The sequence below is a fragment of the Medicago sativa genome, chromosome 3, assembly GCF_051527215.1.
Source record: "Medicago sativa cultivar Bolivia chromosome 3, Bolivia_mono, whole genome shotgun sequence".
In the NCBI taxonomy this organism is placed as follows: domain Eukaryota; kingdom Viridiplantae; phylum Streptophyta; class Magnoliopsida; order Fabales; family Fabaceae; genus Medicago; species Medicago sativa.
In genome coordinates, this window is record NC_140751.1 from 103,847,138 (window position 1) to 103,867,871 (window position 20,734).

At 34.4% G+C, this 20,734-nt stretch overlaps 3 protein-coding genes across 3 annotated transcripts; all 3 read left to right on the forward strand.

The window, feature by feature from the left end:
- The first annotated feature begins 1,554 nt into the window (after positions 1 to 1,554).
- Positions 1,555 to 6,327, forward strand: LOC146943269 (MLO-like protein 1). Its single transcript, XM_085757524.1, has 12 exons — positions 1,555 to 2,047; positions 2,142 to 2,258; positions 2,346 to 2,406; positions 2,489 to 2,583; positions 2,846 to 2,920; positions 3,039 to 3,127; positions 3,300 to 3,349; positions 3,993 to 4,033; positions 4,988 to 5,197; positions 5,346 to 5,413; positions 5,541 to 5,601; positions 5,686 to 6,327. Exons 1-12 carry the CDS (start codon positions 1,613 to 1,615, stop codon positions 5,929 to 5,931), a joined length of 1,548 nt encoding a protein of 515 aa, XP_085613650.1. The 5' UTR covers positions 1,555 to 1,612; the 3' UTR covers positions 5,932 to 6,327.
- A 1,357-nt stretch (positions 6,328 to 7,684) lies between these two features.
- On the forward strand, positions 7,685 to 17,017 carry LOC146943270 (UTP--glucose-1-phosphate uridylyltransferase-like). Its single transcript, XM_085757523.1, has 19 exons — positions 7,685 to 8,604; positions 8,690 to 8,780; positions 8,873 to 8,933; positions 9,140 to 9,217; positions 9,314 to 9,364; positions 9,451 to 9,503; positions 10,270 to 10,342; positions 10,542 to 10,599; positions 10,714 to 10,760; positions 10,864 to 10,914; positions 11,558 to 11,590; positions 11,747 to 11,784; positions 11,867 to 11,942; positions 12,019 to 12,075; positions 12,480 to 12,563; positions 12,658 to 12,756; positions 12,840 to 12,944; positions 14,313 to 14,384; positions 16,606 to 17,017. The coding sequence occupies exons 1-19, from the start codon at positions 7,866 to 7,868 to the stop codon at positions 16,636 to 16,638; spliced, it is 1,899 nt and encodes a 632-aa protein (XP_085613649.1). The 5' UTR covers positions 7,685 to 7,865; the 3' UTR covers positions 16,639 to 17,017.
- Positions 17,018 to 19,286: 2,269 nt separating this feature from the next.
- On the forward strand, positions 19,287 to 20,437 carry LOC146943271 (Ribosomal protein L3 family protein). The gene is made up of 2 exons (XM_085757525.1): positions 19,287 to 19,870; positions 19,963 to 20,437. Exons 1-2 carry the CDS (start codon positions 19,345 to 19,347, stop codon positions 20,250 to 20,252), a joined length of 816 nt encoding a protein of 271 aa, XP_085613651.1. The 5' UTR covers positions 19,287 to 19,344; the 3' UTR covers positions 20,253 to 20,437.
- The last annotated feature ends 297 nt before the right edge of the window (positions 20,438 to 20,734 follow it).

The window sequence follows — 20,734 nt, forward strand, 5'->3', positions numbered from 1 at the left end:
AATCCCTTCGTGGGAAATATTTAGCTTTGAGGATTCTTGATAGTAAAGAGGTTGAGTCGGATAAGAGCTTCCAACTTTGCTTACCAAGCATAGAAAGGTTAAATGCTTCTAGGTTCCGGAAGCCTAGGCCTCCTACACTTTTGTGACGAGTGAGCTTGTCCCATCGCATCCAATTAATACCACGTCGTCCATTCTTTTTAGATCCCCAATAAAACGAGTTCATCATCTTTTCAATTTCATCACAAAGAGAAGTAGGGATGAGGAAAGCCCCCATGCAGTAAGAGGGTATGGCTTGAGCAATTGACTTAATCAAAATTTCCTTCCCTGCTCGTGAAAGAGATCGAGCGCTCCACGATTGGCACTTATTCCAAATTCGGTCTTTCAAATAAGTGAAAATAGCTTTCTTACTACGACCCACCAACGATGGTAGGCCCAGGTACTTGCCACTTCCAATTGTACCAGAGATACCCAAGCATGTTGTAATGGAAGAGATGAGGTGTTGGGGCGTGTTAGCGCTGAAGGATAATGCCGATTTGTTGTAATTGATGGCTTGTCCAGACGCATTTTCATAGCTAGAAAGGATGTCTTTAAGACATTGTGCTTCTGAATCTGTAGCTTTGCAAAAGAGGAAGCTGTCATCGGCAAATAAAAGGTGACTAACAGATGGAGCAGTGCGGCAGATACGGGTTCCATGAATTTTACCTCGAAGCTCGTGATTTTTAATAATAGCTGATTAACAAAAGAGTCTTGATTATAGTACATCCATATAAAAATAGAGTAATAATATTTCTACGGTGAATTTTTTTTCCTTTATATATATATATAGATCAATATGACAATAATTAAAATATCGAGGGACCAATATGACAATAATTATTGTCATATTGGTTCGTATATGAATTATAATAATTCTTGTCATATTGGTCCCTACATTAAAATATTGATTGATTATTTTAGCGTCATAAACTATTTTAAAATTTTGATACATTAAAAGATTATTGTGACTACTCATTATGTATTTTGAGACTAAAATGACTATTGTCTCGACATTCACCTAATTTAATACCTTGCATTCTCTTTATGTCTTCCCATCGTCTATCTATCTATCATGTCCATCCATTTCTTTACTTAATTGTTATGATTATTAATTTGTTGGTTTAGAAAATAAAGGGTTAAATATGTTTTTGATTCTTATAAATATATTAACTTTGCATTTTAGTCCTTTTAAAATTTTGCTTCAACTTTTAGTCTTTATAAAACTTTCAATCACAACTTTTGATTCTTACTTTTTAATTCAACTCATGTATTTTTTTAATAAAATTGTGCAAAAATATATAGAATATTGTAATCATGTTTAATCATGTTTTGTTAAAAAATAATATTTTGTTTTTAAGATTACTATAATATCATAAATTTTTCTGTAATATTTTATTTAAAAATAATTAATTTTTTTTACATAGGACCTTTAAGTTGAAGAAAACTTTGAGAGTAACAAAAACTTTTGGTATAAATTTACTTTACATAAAATAAAAAGAAAAAAACGCAAGGAACAGTAAAAGAAGAACGACGGTTGGCACGTTTGAGTTGTTAGAGAGAGAGAGAGAGAGAGAGAATGAGTGGTGGAGGTGAAGGAGGAGAAGAAGAGAACACACTTGAGTTCACACCGACGTGGGTAGTTGCCGGCGTATGCACTGTGATTGTTGCGATTTCACTTGCGGTGGAGCGTGTTCTTCACTATGGAGGAAAGTTCCTTAAAAGTAAAGACCAAAAGTCACTTTACGAAGCTCTCCAGAAGATCAAAGAAGAGTTGATGCTTTTGGGTTTCATTTCTCTTCTTCTTACTGTTTCTCAAAATCGTCTTACAAAAATATGTGTTCCGCCTGGTGTATTGCGTCACATGCTTCCATGTAGACTGGAGGACAAAGAATCACATTCGCATTCGCATTCCGCTTTCTCTTTTCCAGCTGGTAGAATTGCAAGACGTCTTCTCGCAGATCGCCTCCTTGCAGAATCAGAACCTCTTAAAACTGGTTTCTGCGGTCGCAAGGTTTCTTTTATTTTCTTCCTTTTATAATTCATTATTATTAACTCATCCATTCATTGATCTGTTTGTTCTGATCCTTTTTTTTTTTTTTTTACAGAACAAGGTTCCTTTATTATCTGTCGAAGCTTTGCATCACCTCCACATCTTCATTTTTGTTCTTGCTGTCGTCCACGTCACTTTCTCCGTTCTCACTGTTGTTTTTGGAGGCGCAAGAGTCAGTTTACTTTTTTCTTAATTCATTCTTTCATTATACAGATCTATCTCTTATCTTATTATTGTAATAATAATATTAATAAAATAGATACGTCAGTGGAAGCGCTGGGAAGATTCTATTGCAAAGGAGAATTATGATACTAACAAAGGTTATTACCTTATAACTTATTATTGCACATGCTAGTTTATTAGTATTATTAGTATTTACAATACATTTCTGTATCATTGCAGTTCTCAAACCAAAGTTGACTCATGTTCAACAGCATGAATTTATCAAGGGCCGCTTTTCTGGTTTCGGCAAAGACTCTGCTCTCATCGGTTGGTTGGTATGTTAATTACTACTACTTTTTCATCAATTAAACATGTAGCCTCACATTATTATTCATTTTCAATCTATTGCCCTGTTTTTCAATCTTGGTTTTTTTCCCTAGTTTTAATTACCACTATACAGTTCTTTTATACATGAGCACATCCAGATTAACAATATATTTTCTGTAAACTGCACGACAAATGATTGATTTTAAGTGTGTCTATGCCTTGCTTTTCTTTAACTTTTCCATTTTTCCTAATATTTTATACTTCTTTCAGCAATCCTTTTTCAAGCAATTTTATGGCTCTGTGACAAAATCAGATTATGTCACATTAAGACTTGGCTTCATTACGGTAAGGTTCTATTGTACCATATTTGTTGTCAAATGATCTCTCAATTAATTGGCTTTTTATCTGGCGGCTCCAATAAATAAATCATAATAACATCCTTTCGTATATTTCTTTGTTGTAGACCCACTGCAAGACAAACCCAAAGTTTAATTTTCACAAGTACATGATTCGTGCCCTTGAAGATGATTTCAAGCAAGTTGTCGGCATAAGGCAAGTGCTTCCGTAAACTAATTTTGTCAAAAATTGTTGTCGTTTCTATGCAAATCACACTCTCAGATATACATCAGTTTAGGTGGCAAGAAAACTCTACCTTTGTTCATGTCATTGCATAAAGTTATTGATTTTTGTAATAGCAATTCTAAATATATTTTCATGGTTGCAGTTGGTATCTTTGGCTCTTTGTGGTCATCTTCTTGTTGTTAAATATCAATGGTATGCTTTGAGACACACATCTATGCTTCATGCTAATATATATATATTGCTTGTCATCATTTTTTTTAAGAAGTGTTATTTGAACAACCATTTGTGTGACAACCATAAATTTACAAAGAAAAATAGGTATCGACACGGAAACCAAAACAATAGAGAGAGAAATTAAAAACATAATGTGAGTATGGGAGAGAAAGTTGTCACAAAAATTGTTAGAAAATGCTCGTACAAATATCATTTCTCTTTTTTTAATTATATTTCAATTCATCACTTAATTGGCTCTTACATGGGTGAAGTGATGCTTATGTAAAGTGACAAGTCTGGCATCCAGAACCTATTTATGTTTCTTCTTATAACATTATCTGATCTAAAATGGCCATTGTTGTTGGTATTCCTATACCATTTATTATTGTTTACATATGCACTAACTCTATTGATCTTTGTGTTTGTTTATAAAGTTTATTTAAACAACACTTTCTGGTATGATAAATTTTTGTGATTGGGTGATGAGTCAAGCATGACTGGCATGACCAATTTAGTTTTGTGTTCAAGGACTTGTTGAACTAATAACTTCTTTTGCTTTTGCTTGTTATCTAAAATCATTACTTCGAATCTCACAATTAAGATGTCTGCTTTACTCTTTCAGGTTGGCATACATATTTCTGGATTGCTTTCGTTCCTGTTATTGTAAGTACCTTAATAAAACCTTTTCCTTTTTTATTGTTTATTTTCCTGGCCACACATTAAGTTTACTCAGCTTCCAAATCTCTCATGTCTTAATTTTGTGAAAGGGATAGGAAGAATTGAACAATGTTGCATAAAGTTTCTTAATCAACTCTAACAAGTATCTGCTACCTTGTTACCAGAAAATGATCTCAACAGTACCCTTACACTAGTATAGTATACTTGTAACCAAAAAAAAAAAAACTGGTATAGTATAGTTAGGGCTGGCAATGAACCGAACCTACTCGAAAATAGTTCGAGACTCGAACCTATAATTAACTCGTTGAACTTGGTTCTTGAACCAAATGAGTTGAACTTGAGTTGAAAAATTAAACTCGTTAAATAAATGAGTTGAACATGAGCTATGCAGAATTGTTCGTGAGCTTGAATCGAGCCGAGTTCGAGCTAAAAAAAAAGTTTGTGTCGAACTCGAGTCGAGTTTTGAGCTGATTCAAATCTTATCGAGTCAAGCCGAGCTGAATTGAGTTCGACTCATATCCAGCCCTAAGTATAGTATACTATCTTTTACTCTGTTATGTTAAGCAAGAAAAGTTACTTTGTCAATACGCCCACTCCATTAGTTTACAACATCTGACTAAGAATGACATATGTTATTTGTTGTATATTGGATGGAATTTCTTTTTCTTTTCTGTCTAGTTTTTTCCAATTATTATTATTATTACCCTTGGTTATGGTTATAGAAAAGTCGTATCCTTTTGCTAGTGTTGCCCTTTCTATCAGTTATTGTTTCTTGTAAGCCTTATTTTCACAGACATGTTTTTCTACATGTACTATTTTTTCATGCAAATTGATGTGTTAGCAGACTTTATGTTCAGAATATCCTCTATTTTTTTCTTGTCCCTGCACCTTGTATCTCCTGCTTTTTTGTTTCTCAGTTTCTCATTTCCGTTCTTTCAGCTTTTACTTTCCGTGGGAACGAAGCTGGAGCATGTAATAACCCAACTAGCTCATGAAGTAGCTGAAAAGCATGCAGCCATAGAAGGTGACTTGGTTGTTCAACCATCAGATAATCACTTTTGGTTTCATCGGCCTCACATCGTTCTCTTCTTGATTCACTTTATCCTCTTCCAAAATGCTTTTGAGATAGCATTTTTTTTCTGGATATGGGTAAGCAAATTTTTTGGAACCATACTTGTGATGTTGTCTGCCAACCATTTTACTTTTCTTCTTTTCATTTCGAAAGGGCATACTGTGGGGTTGAGGGATGTTTTGAGAAGTTATATTGAATGTATAATCTATCAGCTCGTATTCTCAGGTTACATATGGATTTGACTCCTGTATAATGGGTCAAGTTCGTTACATTGTTCCAAGGCTCGTTATTGGGTAATTGCATCACTTCTCTTTTCTTGTGCGTTTATGATTTCTTTTTCTGCTTGTGCATTCTGAAGTCTCAAGTTCAACCTCATTTATCTTTCCTCTTGTTTTTTGTCCCTCTATGTTGGGGTTATAGGGTCTTTATTCAGGTACTATGTAGCTACAGCACCCTACCACTCTACGCAGTTGTTACACAGGTACCTTTGCACAGCTATTCAAACTTAAACGCAGATTAAGTTTTTGTCTTCTTTGCATTGAATTCCGTTATTCTCACACTGTAGATGGGAAGTCACTTTAAGAGGGCAATATTTAATGACCATGTGCAAGTGGGCATTGTTGGCTGGGCAGAGAAGGTAAAAAAGAAGAAAGCACTAAAAGCTGATGGCCAGCCTAGCCAAGGAAGTTCTCATACTCATGAGGGTAGTACTGGTAGTAGTACTGGAATTCAGCTTGGGTCAGTTTTCCAGAAGAAGGCATCAGCTCCCGAAGACAATACTTCTGTAACTAAACCTGAGGGGTCCAACTGAGTATGCTTATCTAGGTTAAGTTAATGTTATAAACGCAATAGGATGCTTTGTAGGCTTACCTTATTTTGCAATGTTGTGTGAGTATAACAAATTGTAGTTTTTCTATATCTTATTTTCATTGCCAGCATGGCGAAGCATTGTCGTTGTAGGACATGCTGGACTGGGTATAGGTATGTGGTGAAAGATGTACAAGCTTGATGCCAGCAATGCTGCGTTCATTTCTAAGATCCTAAGTTCTGCCACCACACCCTCTGACTAGTTACTACACTTATCATCTGTCATCTGGTTTTTGCTCTGTGCATGGCCTAATAGTAATACTTCCCCAGTCACCATATCGCTGTGATTTTGCAAAAACTACAAACTTGATGTATAGAAAGCTTACTCCCTGTTTGTGCATTTACTTCATTTTCACTTTGGGGTAGCTTAACCCATTGGGCATAACTTCAAGCTACTCCACGGTTACACCATGGAAAAATTGGCATTCCAAACAATTTAGAGTTATAATATTAATTAGATTGCCAGATTCAACCTGTGCAATTTTGCATAAATTCGGGGGGGTAACAGAGAAGTGGAATAAGTAACAGGTACTCCCTCCGTCTCACAATATTAGTCGTTTAAGGTTTGTGCACGACTATTAAAAAAATGATTAATTGTGTTGATTTCAATGGTAAAATTAGTAGCATTTACTACAGCACCCTTATTAATTGTAGTTAGTGGAGTAGTTAAGTTGGATGAAATTCAATAAATAGAGGTATAATAGTGGAAAAAAATAATAAATGCTGCATTGGTATTGTAAAGTGACTATTATTTTGAGAAAAAAAAAATGCTAAAGAGACAATAATTGTGAGACGGAGGGAGTAACAACCGGAAACAGTGTCGTGTCAAAAATAAAATTAAATGGAAACAGTGAAGATTGTATGGTTTTGGAAATAGGAAGAAAAAAAAAATTGAAAATCAGCCCAACTGCATAATTCAAAATCCACGATATAGAATTTTATAAAAAATGGTTGCCATTCTTGTGAATACTAAAAAAATATTCCAAATTCTTACAAAATTATTTACTATTAAATCCTAAATCGATCGATTGTAATCTTTTCAAACAAATATATTTTTTAGATATAAAACAAAGGGAAAGGAGCGTTCGAGACACGTTTTTAAGGTTTTTTTTTTAAGAAGTCTTAAAGGGTGTGTTTGGATTGAGGGTTTAGGAGGGAGGGTAGGGCTTAATTTTCTTTTTTAAATTACGAACTATATAATATATTTTTCTAAAATAAATCAAGTGTGATTGAAGTATTATATGATCATTTTTTTTTGTGAAATATGATTGTTTATCATGTTAATATGCTAACTTTTTAAAAAACATTTTAAACATTTTATAGTGTCCGTAATTTAAAAATAAAAATTAAACCCTCCCCTCCTAAACCCTTCATCCAAACACAAATGGTACTAACTTTTTATGAAAACTAGTTTAATCAATACATTAATAAAAATAATAATATATATTTTTTGAAACATAAATTAATCATTGGAAATTAACAAAAGTAATGTAAAAATAAAAAAGAGCAAGTTGATTTTTTTCAATTAAATTAAATTTACAACAATTAAAAATTGTAGAATTAAATTCAGGAAATTGAATAAGCAAAGGCTCCATTTAGTTCATTTAGCGTCTGGATGCAAGACACATGACACCATAATATCCAACGGTTGAGATTTTACATTAAAAAAACTGAATCATCTTCTTCACTCTTCCTCTATGCGTGACAACTGTTGCCTCTTTCTCTGATCACGCCGCCGTCAACCTCCGTCCACACCGTGACAAGTCTTGTGTTCTCTATCGTTCGTTCCTTTGTTTGTCTTTGAAAAAACCCTAAGCTCAAACAATCCATTTTGTTTGTTTTACAGTTGAGTTGTAGATTTTCAATTCGAGAATAAGCATGACGATTCATTCTGTAGTGATACAGAAGCTTCTTAGCACAAATGCACACATTGGCCGTCAAGTCGCCACTCATCATTTCAAAGATTACACTTACGGCCTTCGCAACAGAATGGCAATCATCGATTCCGATAAGACTTTGATTTGTATGCGAAGTGCTATCAATTTCATCTCTTCCCTTGCTCGTCATAATGGTCGCTTCATGTTCATCAACACCAATCCTCTCTTTGATGAAATCTTTGAGCTTATGTCCAAAAAGGTTGGATGCTACAGCCCCTCTTCCAATTCTCTCTGGCGTACTGGTGGTTTCCTCACCAACAGCAACAGTCCCAAGAAGTTTCGATCTCGCAACAAGAAACTCTGCTTCGGTCCTACTCAGCCTCCCGATTGCATCGTCATTGTCGATACTGAGAGCAAGTCTTCTGTTATCGATGAGGCTTTCAAACTTCACATTCCAATTGTCGCTCTTGTCGATTCTGCTATGCCTCTCCATACTTTCAGCCGCATTGCTTATCCCATTCCTGTTAACCCCTCTGTTCAATTTGTCTATCTTTTCTGTAATTTGATTACCAAAACACTGCTTCTCGAGAAGAACAACAACAACAACTCTAATCTCAAACTTCTTGACGATCATCTGAGGGAACAACAAGCTGCCAAGGAGAAGGAGAAGAGTAATTTGGCAGCTAAGCTTGGCGTCACTATTATCCCCTACGATGCTATATCACCCTTGCCCCCTCAAGGTAGTAGTACACCACAACTTTTCTACTTTCTCTCTATTTCTTCAAACTAGTTAGTTAGTACTCATCATTCTCACATTCAAACCAGATATTGAACAAACTAAGAATCTTTTGGACAAGCTTGTTGTTTTGAAGCTCAATCATGCCTCCGGAACAAATATGGGTTTTCAAAACCTCAAGTAAGCATTCCTCGATATCTTATTTTATGTCTCTTTTGCGAATGTCACACTTTACTAATTTATACTAATCAGACTTACCTGCTTTCATGTAGATCTGCAATGGATATTTGTGACGGACAGACATTTTTAGACTTGATCATTAACCAGATTGAGGTCAGACATTTATACTTACATATCAGTTATGGTACTCACATTATCATTTATTCCTTGGGCCTGTTGCAAAATATTTTTACAAGTAGTCCAGTTTGTGTATATACCTCATACAACATATGCAACTCATATTTTCCATCAATATATACTTAGTTGCCATTGACTGATTTTTTAGTTTTGACTATTTTACTGCTGTATTTTTTTTATAGACCCTCAACTCCAAGTACGGAAGCCGGGTTCCATTGCTGATTTTTAACAAAGATGACACTCATGATAGTACTTTAAAGGTGAAAATGAAATGCCATTTCGATTTCCATATTTGATTTGATTGTATTACCCACCTTGTCTATTATTGAAGTGTTTAACTTCATCATCTTCCATAGGTTTTGGAAAAGTATTTGGAATCCAGCATTGATGTGCGCACTTTTAATCAGGTTTGCATTTGTTCTATATTTTGGATTTTGGATGAATTGATATTGATTTGTGTTTTCTCCTGATCAATACATCATAATCTAAGTAGGGTAAAGGTCCAGAGCTAACATTATCAGATGGACATAGCAGTAAGGAGGAAGTGTACGTCATCTTTCAAACATCTATCTCTTAAATTGAATTTTATATATTCATATGCACACTTGTAGAGAGCAATAGATCTTAAGTTTCAGAGCTAAATGTTTACTATTACTAGGGACATTTTATTCAATATTGTTGATATTACTACTACCTTCATATGGCCTAGCTGTTGCCAGCAGTAGCTTAGATGCATACACTAAGCTTAGACATGTTAGAGAAGCTACAATATTTTAATTAATATTTTTATGTTTAAACTAGCATCTGAATAACGTTGACATGAAAAAATTCAAAGCATGGAATCATTTCTCTTCAATTTTCCTTTAATTAGTTCGAAACCATGATATATTCACATTCACCGCTTCAAAATTGTTAATCGCTCTAACATGGATATTCTAGTCTAGAATGACATCATAGATAGAAGATAACTATTGTTTACTGGATTGTTAATAAAACATTCAACTTTATAAAGAACTGTGAAAGTATTCATATTACTTTGAAGTAACCAGAGTTTTTTTTACCATAACTTAAAGCAAAATATTAACAGTAAATATTTAACACCGGTAAATTTGAGATGTCAAAGGAATAAGTATTTGGCAATTGAATTACAAAATTTACCATGCCTAACAGTCAAACTATCATTATCAATAAATAAAACTCTTGACTGCATTTATATTTCAAGATATTGAACTATTTTCTCCATGATTTGCAAATTTCTTACATGATAAATAATGTCATTTTAAACTAACCTTCTAATTATATACATGTGCAGGCATACATTTGACGATGGTGATATATTCCGTTCACTAATGATAGGTGGAACCCTGGATTTATTATTGTCACAGGTATGCACTTTTATGCAGCTGAGCACCCTTCATATCTCTCATTTTTCTCGCTCTTTTAAAACTTTTTAGCATGAGCTCGAATTATATTATACAACAGTAAAAACACAAGCTGTAATCAGAGATGCTCGTATATGTGCATATTTGGGATGTGCTCATTTGTTTGTGAATTTCTTACTAAGTTTCTCATTTTATTTTCTAGGGAAAGGAGTATATCTTTGTGATGAAGTGCGACAATGTGGGAACTATCGTCGATCCAAGTATCCTTCTTATAGTCTTATCATGATCTAAAATATTGTTTATTCAATGGCTTCCTGACCATGGATTGAGACTTAAATATTTTGATTTTAGTCAACCTTGACTACATTATGTAGATATACTAAATCATTTGATGACAAATGCTATTGATTATTGCATGGAGGTAAATAAAACTATTTTCATCTATCCTGTGTAACACTGCTACTTCACTTTTTTTAAGGTATCCGAGTTTCCTGATTCATTTTCTTTCTTCTTTCTTTTTTCAGGTAACACCAAGCCATTCGTCTAATGTGATCTTAACTCCAATGAATTTTAAGGTGCATTTTCTTTTCCCTCCTCATTCAGTGTCTTGAACATTTGTTCTAGGACTTGTATTTGTTTGATGCTAAATTAATTAGTCTTGAGGTGCCAGTTTTACCCTGTGGCAGTATATACAAGTAGATATTGTGATTTTTTAAATTCAGAAATTCAAACATATGAACTGGAAAAGTATCATGAGGATAAACAAACATCTTTAAACTTACGGGTCTATTTGATTTTACTTTCATCTGCAATTACAAAAAATGTCACCTTGTTCTCAATTTGTTTCCTATTTCATAAGTTTTGTATAGGAATCAATTAAACAACTATTTCTTGTTTCCCCCTGTTTCCTATGTAAATTATTGTAAATAGAAATGGAAACAGATCAAAGAGGTCTTAAATTTGTAATTTTCATTGGAGATCCTAAGGTTAAGCACAGATCAAAGAGGTCTTAAATTTGTAATTTTCATTGGAGATCCTAAGGTTAAGCACATTTTGAGATTATTTGATGTGAGATCCATTGCACTTATCTGCATGGTCAAGGTCCTGAGTCAGGACCTACTAATTCTTGTCAAATGCTTATTAGGTAATGGGGTGATTTGGTTACTAGAATACTTAAACTGCGTGTGTTGAACATTATATGTTTTGTAATCTATGCAGCTTAAGGAGATTGCTCGAAACCAAGATAAAGATGTAAGTCTTTTTATTTTTCACAACTTCCATATATTTGTATTACATTTTTTCTTTTTATGCAACAACATTAAGGTTGCCAACAAGACTTGTGAGCTTATTATAACTAATGCAATTTATTTTCTATCTGTTTTTTTTTTCCTGATTGACTTATTGTAGTTGAAGGACAAATGCAAACTTATTGATACAACAAACATGTGAGTGAAATGCTGGTTTTCGTTCATTTTCTTGCGTAAATTTTTTAAATCTAGTAATTTTCTCGTTTGGTCCTCTGTATAGGTGGGTGAGTTTAAGAACCATTAAGAGGCTTTTTGACACTAATAGACTAAAGCTCCAGATGCCCCCAATCTCAAAGGTACAATTCCTTATTATTAGTCCAGCATTCTACTGCTCTCTTATTGAAAATGAATTGAAAGGGTTACTGCTCCCAGAAGGATGACTATGATCAAACTCTTCTACAAGGAACAGATGCTGGACCGGCAGTACAGGTATTTTCATTATTGTTTATGCTTCTCTGTCGCATCTTCATGTTTGTTCTTCTGTTTTTATGTTTTTCTTTTGCATAAAACAGGATTACCGTTCGAATTTGAGACTGTAGTTTTAGCAATTGCAGCCATAAATATAAGACTAGTTAATCTGCAATGGTGCAGGCTCAATTCTTGTTAATATATCTTTTTTTAACCTGTAAATTTTTATCACCACCGGTGCTATAAACACTGAAGCTTATTTCAGTTAGGTAGCAGTAATGTCACAAATCACAATGGCCTTTATAACCTAGTGCAGAGGAAATATACTATTAATTATTAACTGATATTGCAGAAACTTGTTTCGATTAGATATGAAGATGCTAATTGCTGTTTTTAATGTATCTTTTTTTTTTTTTGAATTCCAGTTCTTTGATAATGTGATTGGTGTCTCCATACCCGAATCTCGTTTTGTTCCCTTGGATGCAACATCAGATTTATTGCTTCTGCAGGTAGCAAATCAAATCTATATGTACATTCTGCTAATGAAAAACATACTTTGCTTTAGATGACTGACTTCCTCTCACCAATTATGTATCCTTGCAGTCAGATCTATACACTTCTAGAGAAGGTGTTTTAGCTCGCAATCCAGCTAGAACCGACGCTTTAAATCCTGTGATAGACTTGGGACCCGAATATGAAAAGGTGAAAAATTTCTTATTTCTTGTCTTACCCATGCCTTGTTTTTATTCCCTTTCAAATGAATTATATATATGTTCCATTCTCAGATTGCTGACTTTCGAAGTCGGTTCAAATCCATTCCAAGTATCGTTGGGTTGGATAGTTTGATTGTGAGAGGCGACGTGTGGTTTGGGGCAAATATTACTTTGAAGGTATGATATATGTTTCTTTTTCTGTTAGTCGTGACTCGTGAGGCATGCTAATTAGTCGTTCTGTATTCCCTTCAATTGTCTAGAGGGTCCATACTCCATACTACACTTAGTGTTTCAAATTTCTTAGAACCACTTGGGGTATTGCCTGTGTGTTCTTTTTTGAATATCATGGAAAACTTTTTACACGCACTCTTTTTTTATACCTTTGTATTTGTGAAATGAAAAGATATGGTAGCATATTATTATGCCTCATATGCCCACTCTCCCGTTTTTTTCACCTTAGAGTGGGATGTATGGTGTATCAGAGAAAGTTGGAATTAGGTGAATGAGTGTTTGTTTGCTATTATATTTTGATCTTGCTAGTTTGTAGAGAAATTTAAGCACGGTTAAAAATTGAGAAATAGGATAAAAAAAAACATCAAAGTGGATTGTTTGATACGTACGTTTAAAGACTCCAAATTGCAGCGCAATATCAGAACTGATTCAAATACATAAGTGGGTCCATGTATGGTCTTGACAAGGATAATGCTTTCCCAAGTTGAAACCGTGGATGGACCTTTTCTGTCATGGGGATTTGTTGATGTGGCCAAGTTAGTAGGTTAGCCTGCATTATGAGGGTGTGAGGCATTAGATGAGAGCGCATGAATAGTATTGTTAGGGTATGACTGCATGTCTGTGAGGAACCTTGGTCCTTGTAGGATAAACTGGAATTTATGCAGTTATCTTTTGGTTCAATATTACTATTAGCATCAAGCTTCTACTATTATGCACTGTCAATTGTTCTATAGCAGTTTTGAGGTTATAGTAGTTTTGCGGTCAAGATATTTAATACATTTCATCATGCAAGAGTACTTTGGGTTTGAAGAAGCAAAACATGGACCATGCACAGGCGCTCAATTTTCCTTGCACCGAAATTCAACTATATTTTCGTATAAATGGGGTTGATATTATCAAGCTCTAGACCTTACCTTATCTCTTTCCTGGATAATCCAGGAAAGAGATACATCAGTTTTTTTTTTTTAATGTTGTAAATCTATATCTACAGATTTATGACCAAGACCCTAAACAGTATTTATGACTATCTTTTCTCTCTGCCAAATTTCCTTCAACTTTTCTTCTTGTTCAAAAGTTGTTAAGTTTTCTGCTTTCCATGTGGAATAGAAGATTGACATTTGCTCAAATTCGAGTAGAAGACCTAATTATAATTTACTGCATTCAAATTCTATGAAAGTCTAGTAATTTAACTAGTTCATGATGCTACTAAATTTACACAGTTGGTTATGTAGGGTGAGTTTGTCTTGACTACTGCCTGAAAGACCTATGGATTGTATTTATTTTTGCATTGCCTGACCTTTTACCCGCTATCAGGGGCACGTGACTATTGTTGCAAAACCGGGCTTGAAATTGGAAATTCCAGATGGAGTTGTGATTGAGAATAAGGTACAATACTAGTTTCAGTTTGAGCTTTTGAATTTCTATATTACAAGTCTTCTTCTTTCAATGGTTTATATTCTTGTTTGTTTATTGGGCGGAGTAGTTGAGATGTCTTGAAAACGTTTGTTTTGTTTGAACTGGTATAACAGACATCATTGGTTTCTTGTTTTGTCTTTTGAAAACATGGGCACTTATATTGATTTTATCAGAGGGTGCCCTTTTAGTTATGTATCCAGACTGCAAATATCTCATGCACGATTCCAATGGTTCTCCAACCGGGAGTCATAATCTTGATATTTTCTAGACAACTCTTTGTACCCTCCTTTCTGCTGGACTCTGAAATTAAATACACCGAATTCTGAATTCATTACGATCGAACCCTGTGTGAGGGTTAGACCCAAAGCTACAGTTATTCCTAAAACTGTTGATTTGTGAATCCTCATGCTCTCATGCCATGCTCAAACTTGGTCCTTTTGAACTATTTTGAAACTGGCCCTCTAACGGTGCATCACTCTGTCAGGGGTAGGTCCCATTTGATCCACATCATTCAAACCAGTCATAAAAATTCCAAAGCCATCTCCCTCGGCCCTGATACTTCCTTTAATTGGACCAAGAACATATTAAACATTTGAACAAATTCCTCCAGCAACTTGTCTGCTTCAATGCTGCAAGTTGCTTTTCAGGTGCTAGAGTTTCTGACCTGTCTTATTAAATTCAAGTCACACTTCCTTAGCATGTGAATCTTGAACCGACTTTATTTAACCGGGAACAAACGCACCCTCAATGTTCCCTTTCAATTGCTAGGCAGCAGAAGAGCACTTGAAGTACATGCTGCATTGGTAGCTTAAGCTGGTTCTTTTCCTTTAAAGAAAAAAGCTTTGGAATGGAATTAAAATCATGTTTTCATCTTGCTTTACATGTCATCAAGTATTGAATACCACAAGGGCACTATGCAACAGTTCAACTATCTTAAAAACATATTCCATCCAAATTAGGAATTTTTTCTCACTGATCACTTTTGGTCAAAAGTTGTACTATACTGATAGAACCTGATAATAAAACTAATTATCGCTGTTACTGAAACTAAACAGAGGGTGTGTACTACATAGATCTCTGTGAACAGGACAAGGAAATTAAGGAATGACAATTGAGCGGTAGGCTATTTAAGGTGCCTATCCCAAACTTTGGAAACCTTACTCGGTTCCTGGATATCTCTCGGCACCTTTCCTCCCCATTTGTTTATTCCAAGCCATCAGTGATCCTTCCCTTACCATCCTGTTGTTGCAGCTGAAAACCCAACACATTCCATTCCTTTGTTACCCTCATTTCTCTCTCTCTCTCTCTCTCTCTCTCTCTCTCTCTCTCTCTCTCTCTCTCTCTATATATATATATATATATATATATATCAAATGAGAGGAGTATTTAGTGAGAGGTGACAGGAACAAATAATTACCCTCAGATTAAAATGAACGGTTCACGTTAAAAGCTGCACTTTAAATTGCACTTAACGTGCTTAATTATACCACCGCACGTGTACTAACCAACACAGAGAAGAAAAGGAAAAATACACTCCGATTAATCGTTCATGTTCATCCACCGTCGTCTTCCCCAAAGCATCCACACTCAAAAGAAGACATCAAGCTGCTGCCAGGATCGTGTACTTCTGGTACCAGTTGATAGAACCTTGTAGGATTCGTACGAATACTGAACAGGACTTATTTATTAATAAAACTCTGGGAATAATCCTTCCTTTTGAGTTGGTTATGCATTGAAAACAGAAAATACAGATGAAATTGAAGGAGGAAAGGGAATTGCTGTGAACTTCCACAAACTGCTAGGAGACAAGGAGCCTAGTCTTTTCCAACCAACCAGTTACTAGTACAAAATAACCGAATGCCACCTGCTCTCCCTTACTCTATTTAAAACATACAACTAAATTAGGATTGGCCATTTCTATCGAGCCTGCACCTAACATACACATTCCTAATAGTATGCCTACGAACATTCATTAAATGAATGCCTTTCAGCATGCTGACCTGAAGAGCATGGGGATTATGAAGCATTCCCCAACAAGCTTTAACTAATAGCATCATTGAAAGCCTTTTAATTTTCCAGCATTTATGACAATTTCAGCTAGTGACATGAACTTCCTCTTGATTAACCAACACTTTTTCTCAGTTTTTTTCTTTTGGTAATTTTCTTACAATTACTTTGTGCCAATTTACAGGAGATCAACGACATTGCAGATATCCAAGAATGAATGGTTCACCAATGTTGAGGGGTATTTGTTTCTAATGAATAGGTGACTCCAGATGCTTTGATTTGCCGTGCAATACAGTTACAAAGCTCGCCATCAGTTAGCTTTTCTCTTTACTGGGAACCGAAAGGTTGAAGAAACAAATAACAAGTTTTGGAAGCGCCATAACAGTGATGAAATAATTGTCTCTACTCACTTATTTGACCTTGTAGCTTTTAGCTTTTAGATAAAAAAGACTTGATGCTGAGATAATGAATAAAAAAGTAGAAGTGATTGTTTTCCTTGATACTACATAGTCTCTTCAATTGTTTACTGTACAACGAGTTGGAGCACGGAGCAGACATTTTTTCATCCTATTTAATTGGAGGTGTTATATTCGGCATTGACTTATTGTTATATACCGACGGTACAACAAAATCTTACTGTTTGTACTTTTTCTTTCGTCTGATGTTGCACACTCATTCATGTCTATCAAACAACATCATAATCTGTGTAGGAATGTTTAAGAACTGTTACTGATTTCGAAATGGTTTCTTTTGAAACTCCTAGAGATTAACTGATGAAACACTGGTTTATCATGCATAGATACACTCTTCAGTTCACACCCACCTACTTAATGCTCTAGCCTAATTGTAGTTGTGTGGGAAGGTTGAACTTGAGACTGGCTCAACAAAGCCAATCCTGTGTTATGATAAAAGTAGCTTACCCAGGTATGTTTGTTTGCATGTCTGGTTTTGTATTCTCGTGTTCCAATGGGTAGTTATGTGTGAAACTACATTCTGTGGAGTGTGTTTTGAAATATGAAGGCAGATACTAAACAAAAATGGAAACATATATGCATGGTATACGTATGAGATACTTCACGGATATTTATAAGATACTCCATTGATACGTATCCTAGAAAACATTAAGGTTAAAAAAAACAGATCATGGGAATTTAGTGGAGATGTCGATGGTTTAACCCAAGGTGTGAATCAATACATTTGTCCATTAAATCAGATTTAAAATTTATGTTTTTTTAAAATGATGGTGAAGAGAGAGAAGAGACTCCATCCGTCAAAATTAAACAAAATTTATTGAGTTATTTTAATGATATTTTCAAAATTAAATTTAAAATACAATTATAAGAGTGCAATAACTATTTGTCAAAAAAAAAAAAAAGAGTGCAATAACTCTTAAACTTAAATTTATGCAATATAGTTAATAAAACTATCAATTTAGTCTATAATATTAGTCTCTCTTCATTTTCATTTTTAAGTATAATAAATAGTTTTAAAAGTATGTCATATCCGTCGATTTTATTCTTGCTACGAAGACTAAATTGACATGATTTCATATATTTTAGAGATTAAATTGATGGATTTAATATACTTTAGAGGTTAATTTTTATTTTGTATATACTTTAAAAATTAAATTGGAAAGAGTGATTTTTTTGGCTTAAATTATTTTGTCATATAGATATTTTATTCTTTTCTCGTATATTTATCAAATATAACTATTTGTCTTGACTTGTCAAAAAAAAGTCTTGAAAGATATAAGACTAAAACGAATAAAATAAAAGAAGACGAAAACAAATATTAGATTAAATATGAAAAATATATTTTAAAAAATGTTTAAACATGGCTATAAAATATAAAATAAATTGTAAGCAAGTTTCAAAACTATTATGTTTAAACATTTAATCAATTGTTAGCTTTTTGTTAGGTGGTGTCCAGGGTTCGAATCCCGGACCTTGTATATATGTGAATTAAATTTAAGTTATCCTTACCAACCGAGATAAGATAAGCTCACGGAGACAATCAATTGTTAGCTTTAAATTAATTGAGAACAATACGTGAATTATTGTTCGAGAAATACATAGTTAATTTTAGTTTTTTAGAATATTAGAAATTTTAGTAAAGAACAATTAAAATGATATAATGTCGTGGTAATTAAAGTGTATATGTATGATCCTTTAAAAAAGATCTATATGTATGACTTTTGATTATTATTATTTTCAACTAAATGTGTTCAACTAAATGTGTAACATTTGGTTGATACCATGTCACAATTTAGGAAAGCTTTTTGTTGGATAACTATTCTTTAACAACATGACGTCAATAAAAAAAAGTGTAAAGAGTTAATTTTAATTTTTTTTAATGGAGGGTTTAATTAAAGGGAAATATTAACGAGTGCCTCGGAAACTCTTTAAGTACTTTAAATAGTAAGTTTTAAAGTCTCTCGAAAAAAAATAGTAAGTTTTAAATGAAAAGTTGTGTATTGAATGCATTGTAAACTGTAATGGTTGACTTTTTAAAAGAATAATTACTAAATTTAATGTTTAAAGAGTGCTCGGGAGCAATGGTTAACAAGACCTTTATCTAAAGGGTCTTGTTATCTTGTGCCCTTAAGGCACAAGTTAAGGAATCCAAAATTAGAAATTTTTCATAAAAAAAAACAAAAGTTTGACTTTGAAAAGTTAAATAAAGTTGAATGCACAACTTTTAAGAGAATTATTGCTATTTTAAATTCTCTAACATATGCCCTTAGGGCACACGTTAACATTGGCCTTATCTAAAATAAAGAGAAAAAAATGAAATTGGTGCGGGGCGGGTCGGGTTTTGAAATGAAATTGGATGAAGAATAAGATAAGCTTTGCTGTTGTTGGTGTTGTGTTTCATTCTCTTCTCTTTTGAGATAACGCAATCGAGCGTAGTGAAGTGATTCAATATGTCTATCATTTCCTCACCATTTTCCATTTCAATACCTTCTTCTAATTCTTCTTCTTCACTTTCCTTTTCAACTTCTTTTTCTACTCAATTTGTGAAATTGCAGCAGCAGCAGCAAAGAAAAAGAGGAGGAGCGATGGTGGTGAAAATGAGCTTAGAGGCTGGTGTTGGTGTGATGGGTACCAAATTGGGAATGATGAGCTTTTTCCAACCTAACGGTGAAGTTGTTCCCGTCACTGTTGTCGGTTTCAAAGAAGGCAACATCGTCACTCAAATCAAAACCGACGCCACCGACGGTTACAACGCCGTCCAAGTTGGTTACCGGAGGGTTAGAGACCGCAAATTGACCAAACCTGAAATGGGTCATCTTGAAAAGGCCGGAGCCATTCCTATGCGCCATCTTCAGGAGTTTCGTCTTCAATCCGTTGATGGTTTTGAACCTAATCAGCGCCTTGTATTTGATGAGCTTTTCAATGAAGGTGATCTTGTTGATGTCTCTGGCACCACCATCGGCAAGGGTTTTCAAGGTCTGTAACTCTCTCCCTCTTTGCATTCCCTTCTAGTTGTTGAGTTGATAATAATATCTTTCACTAATGGATGAACTTACTTACTTTGACAGGTGGTATCAAGCGTCATAACTTCAAAAGAGGACCAATGAGCCATGGTTCCAAGAGTCACAGACAACTTGGATCCATTGGTGCCGGAACTACACCTGGTCGCGTATACAAGGGAAAGAAGATGCCTGGTAGGATGGGTGGAACCAACAGGAAGACCAGAAAGCTTAAGATTGTTAAAATTGATAAAGATCTTAATGTTATCATGATCAAAGGTGCTCTTCCTGGTAAGCCTGGTAATCTTCTACGGATAGCCCCCGCTAAGATTGTTGGCAAGAACATTCCAAAGAATTAATTAGTCTCTTTCCTTAACTACTTGTCTGTAACTCTTGTATTCACCTGTTAGCCCTTCATTGTCAAATTTATGTATACTATTCTTAATTCCTTAAGGACGAAAATAACAATCAAAACATTTCTCAGTAGCTGAGATTGGATGCAACGTTATAATGTTTTACAATAAATCATGTCTTAGGCAGATCATTTTTTTCCCATTTTGGTTGGTTTGCTGTTTGATCAATTTGATGGTGCATGCATGAAGTTCATGGGCATAAAGGAATTGGCCGTTCTAAACTCTAAACCAAGACTGGAAGTTTTTAATCCTATTAACTTTTCCCTTAACCCTAGTTGAATTGATCTTTAATGCATCTCCAGTTGTTGCCATGGGCTTAGGCTTAGCAAGCAATATTCTTTAAGTTCCTGTTCAGCCAATATATAATATATTGAAACTCTTGGTTGTCTTCAACAACCACCGAGTTCCTGAGTTAAACCAAACTGTCT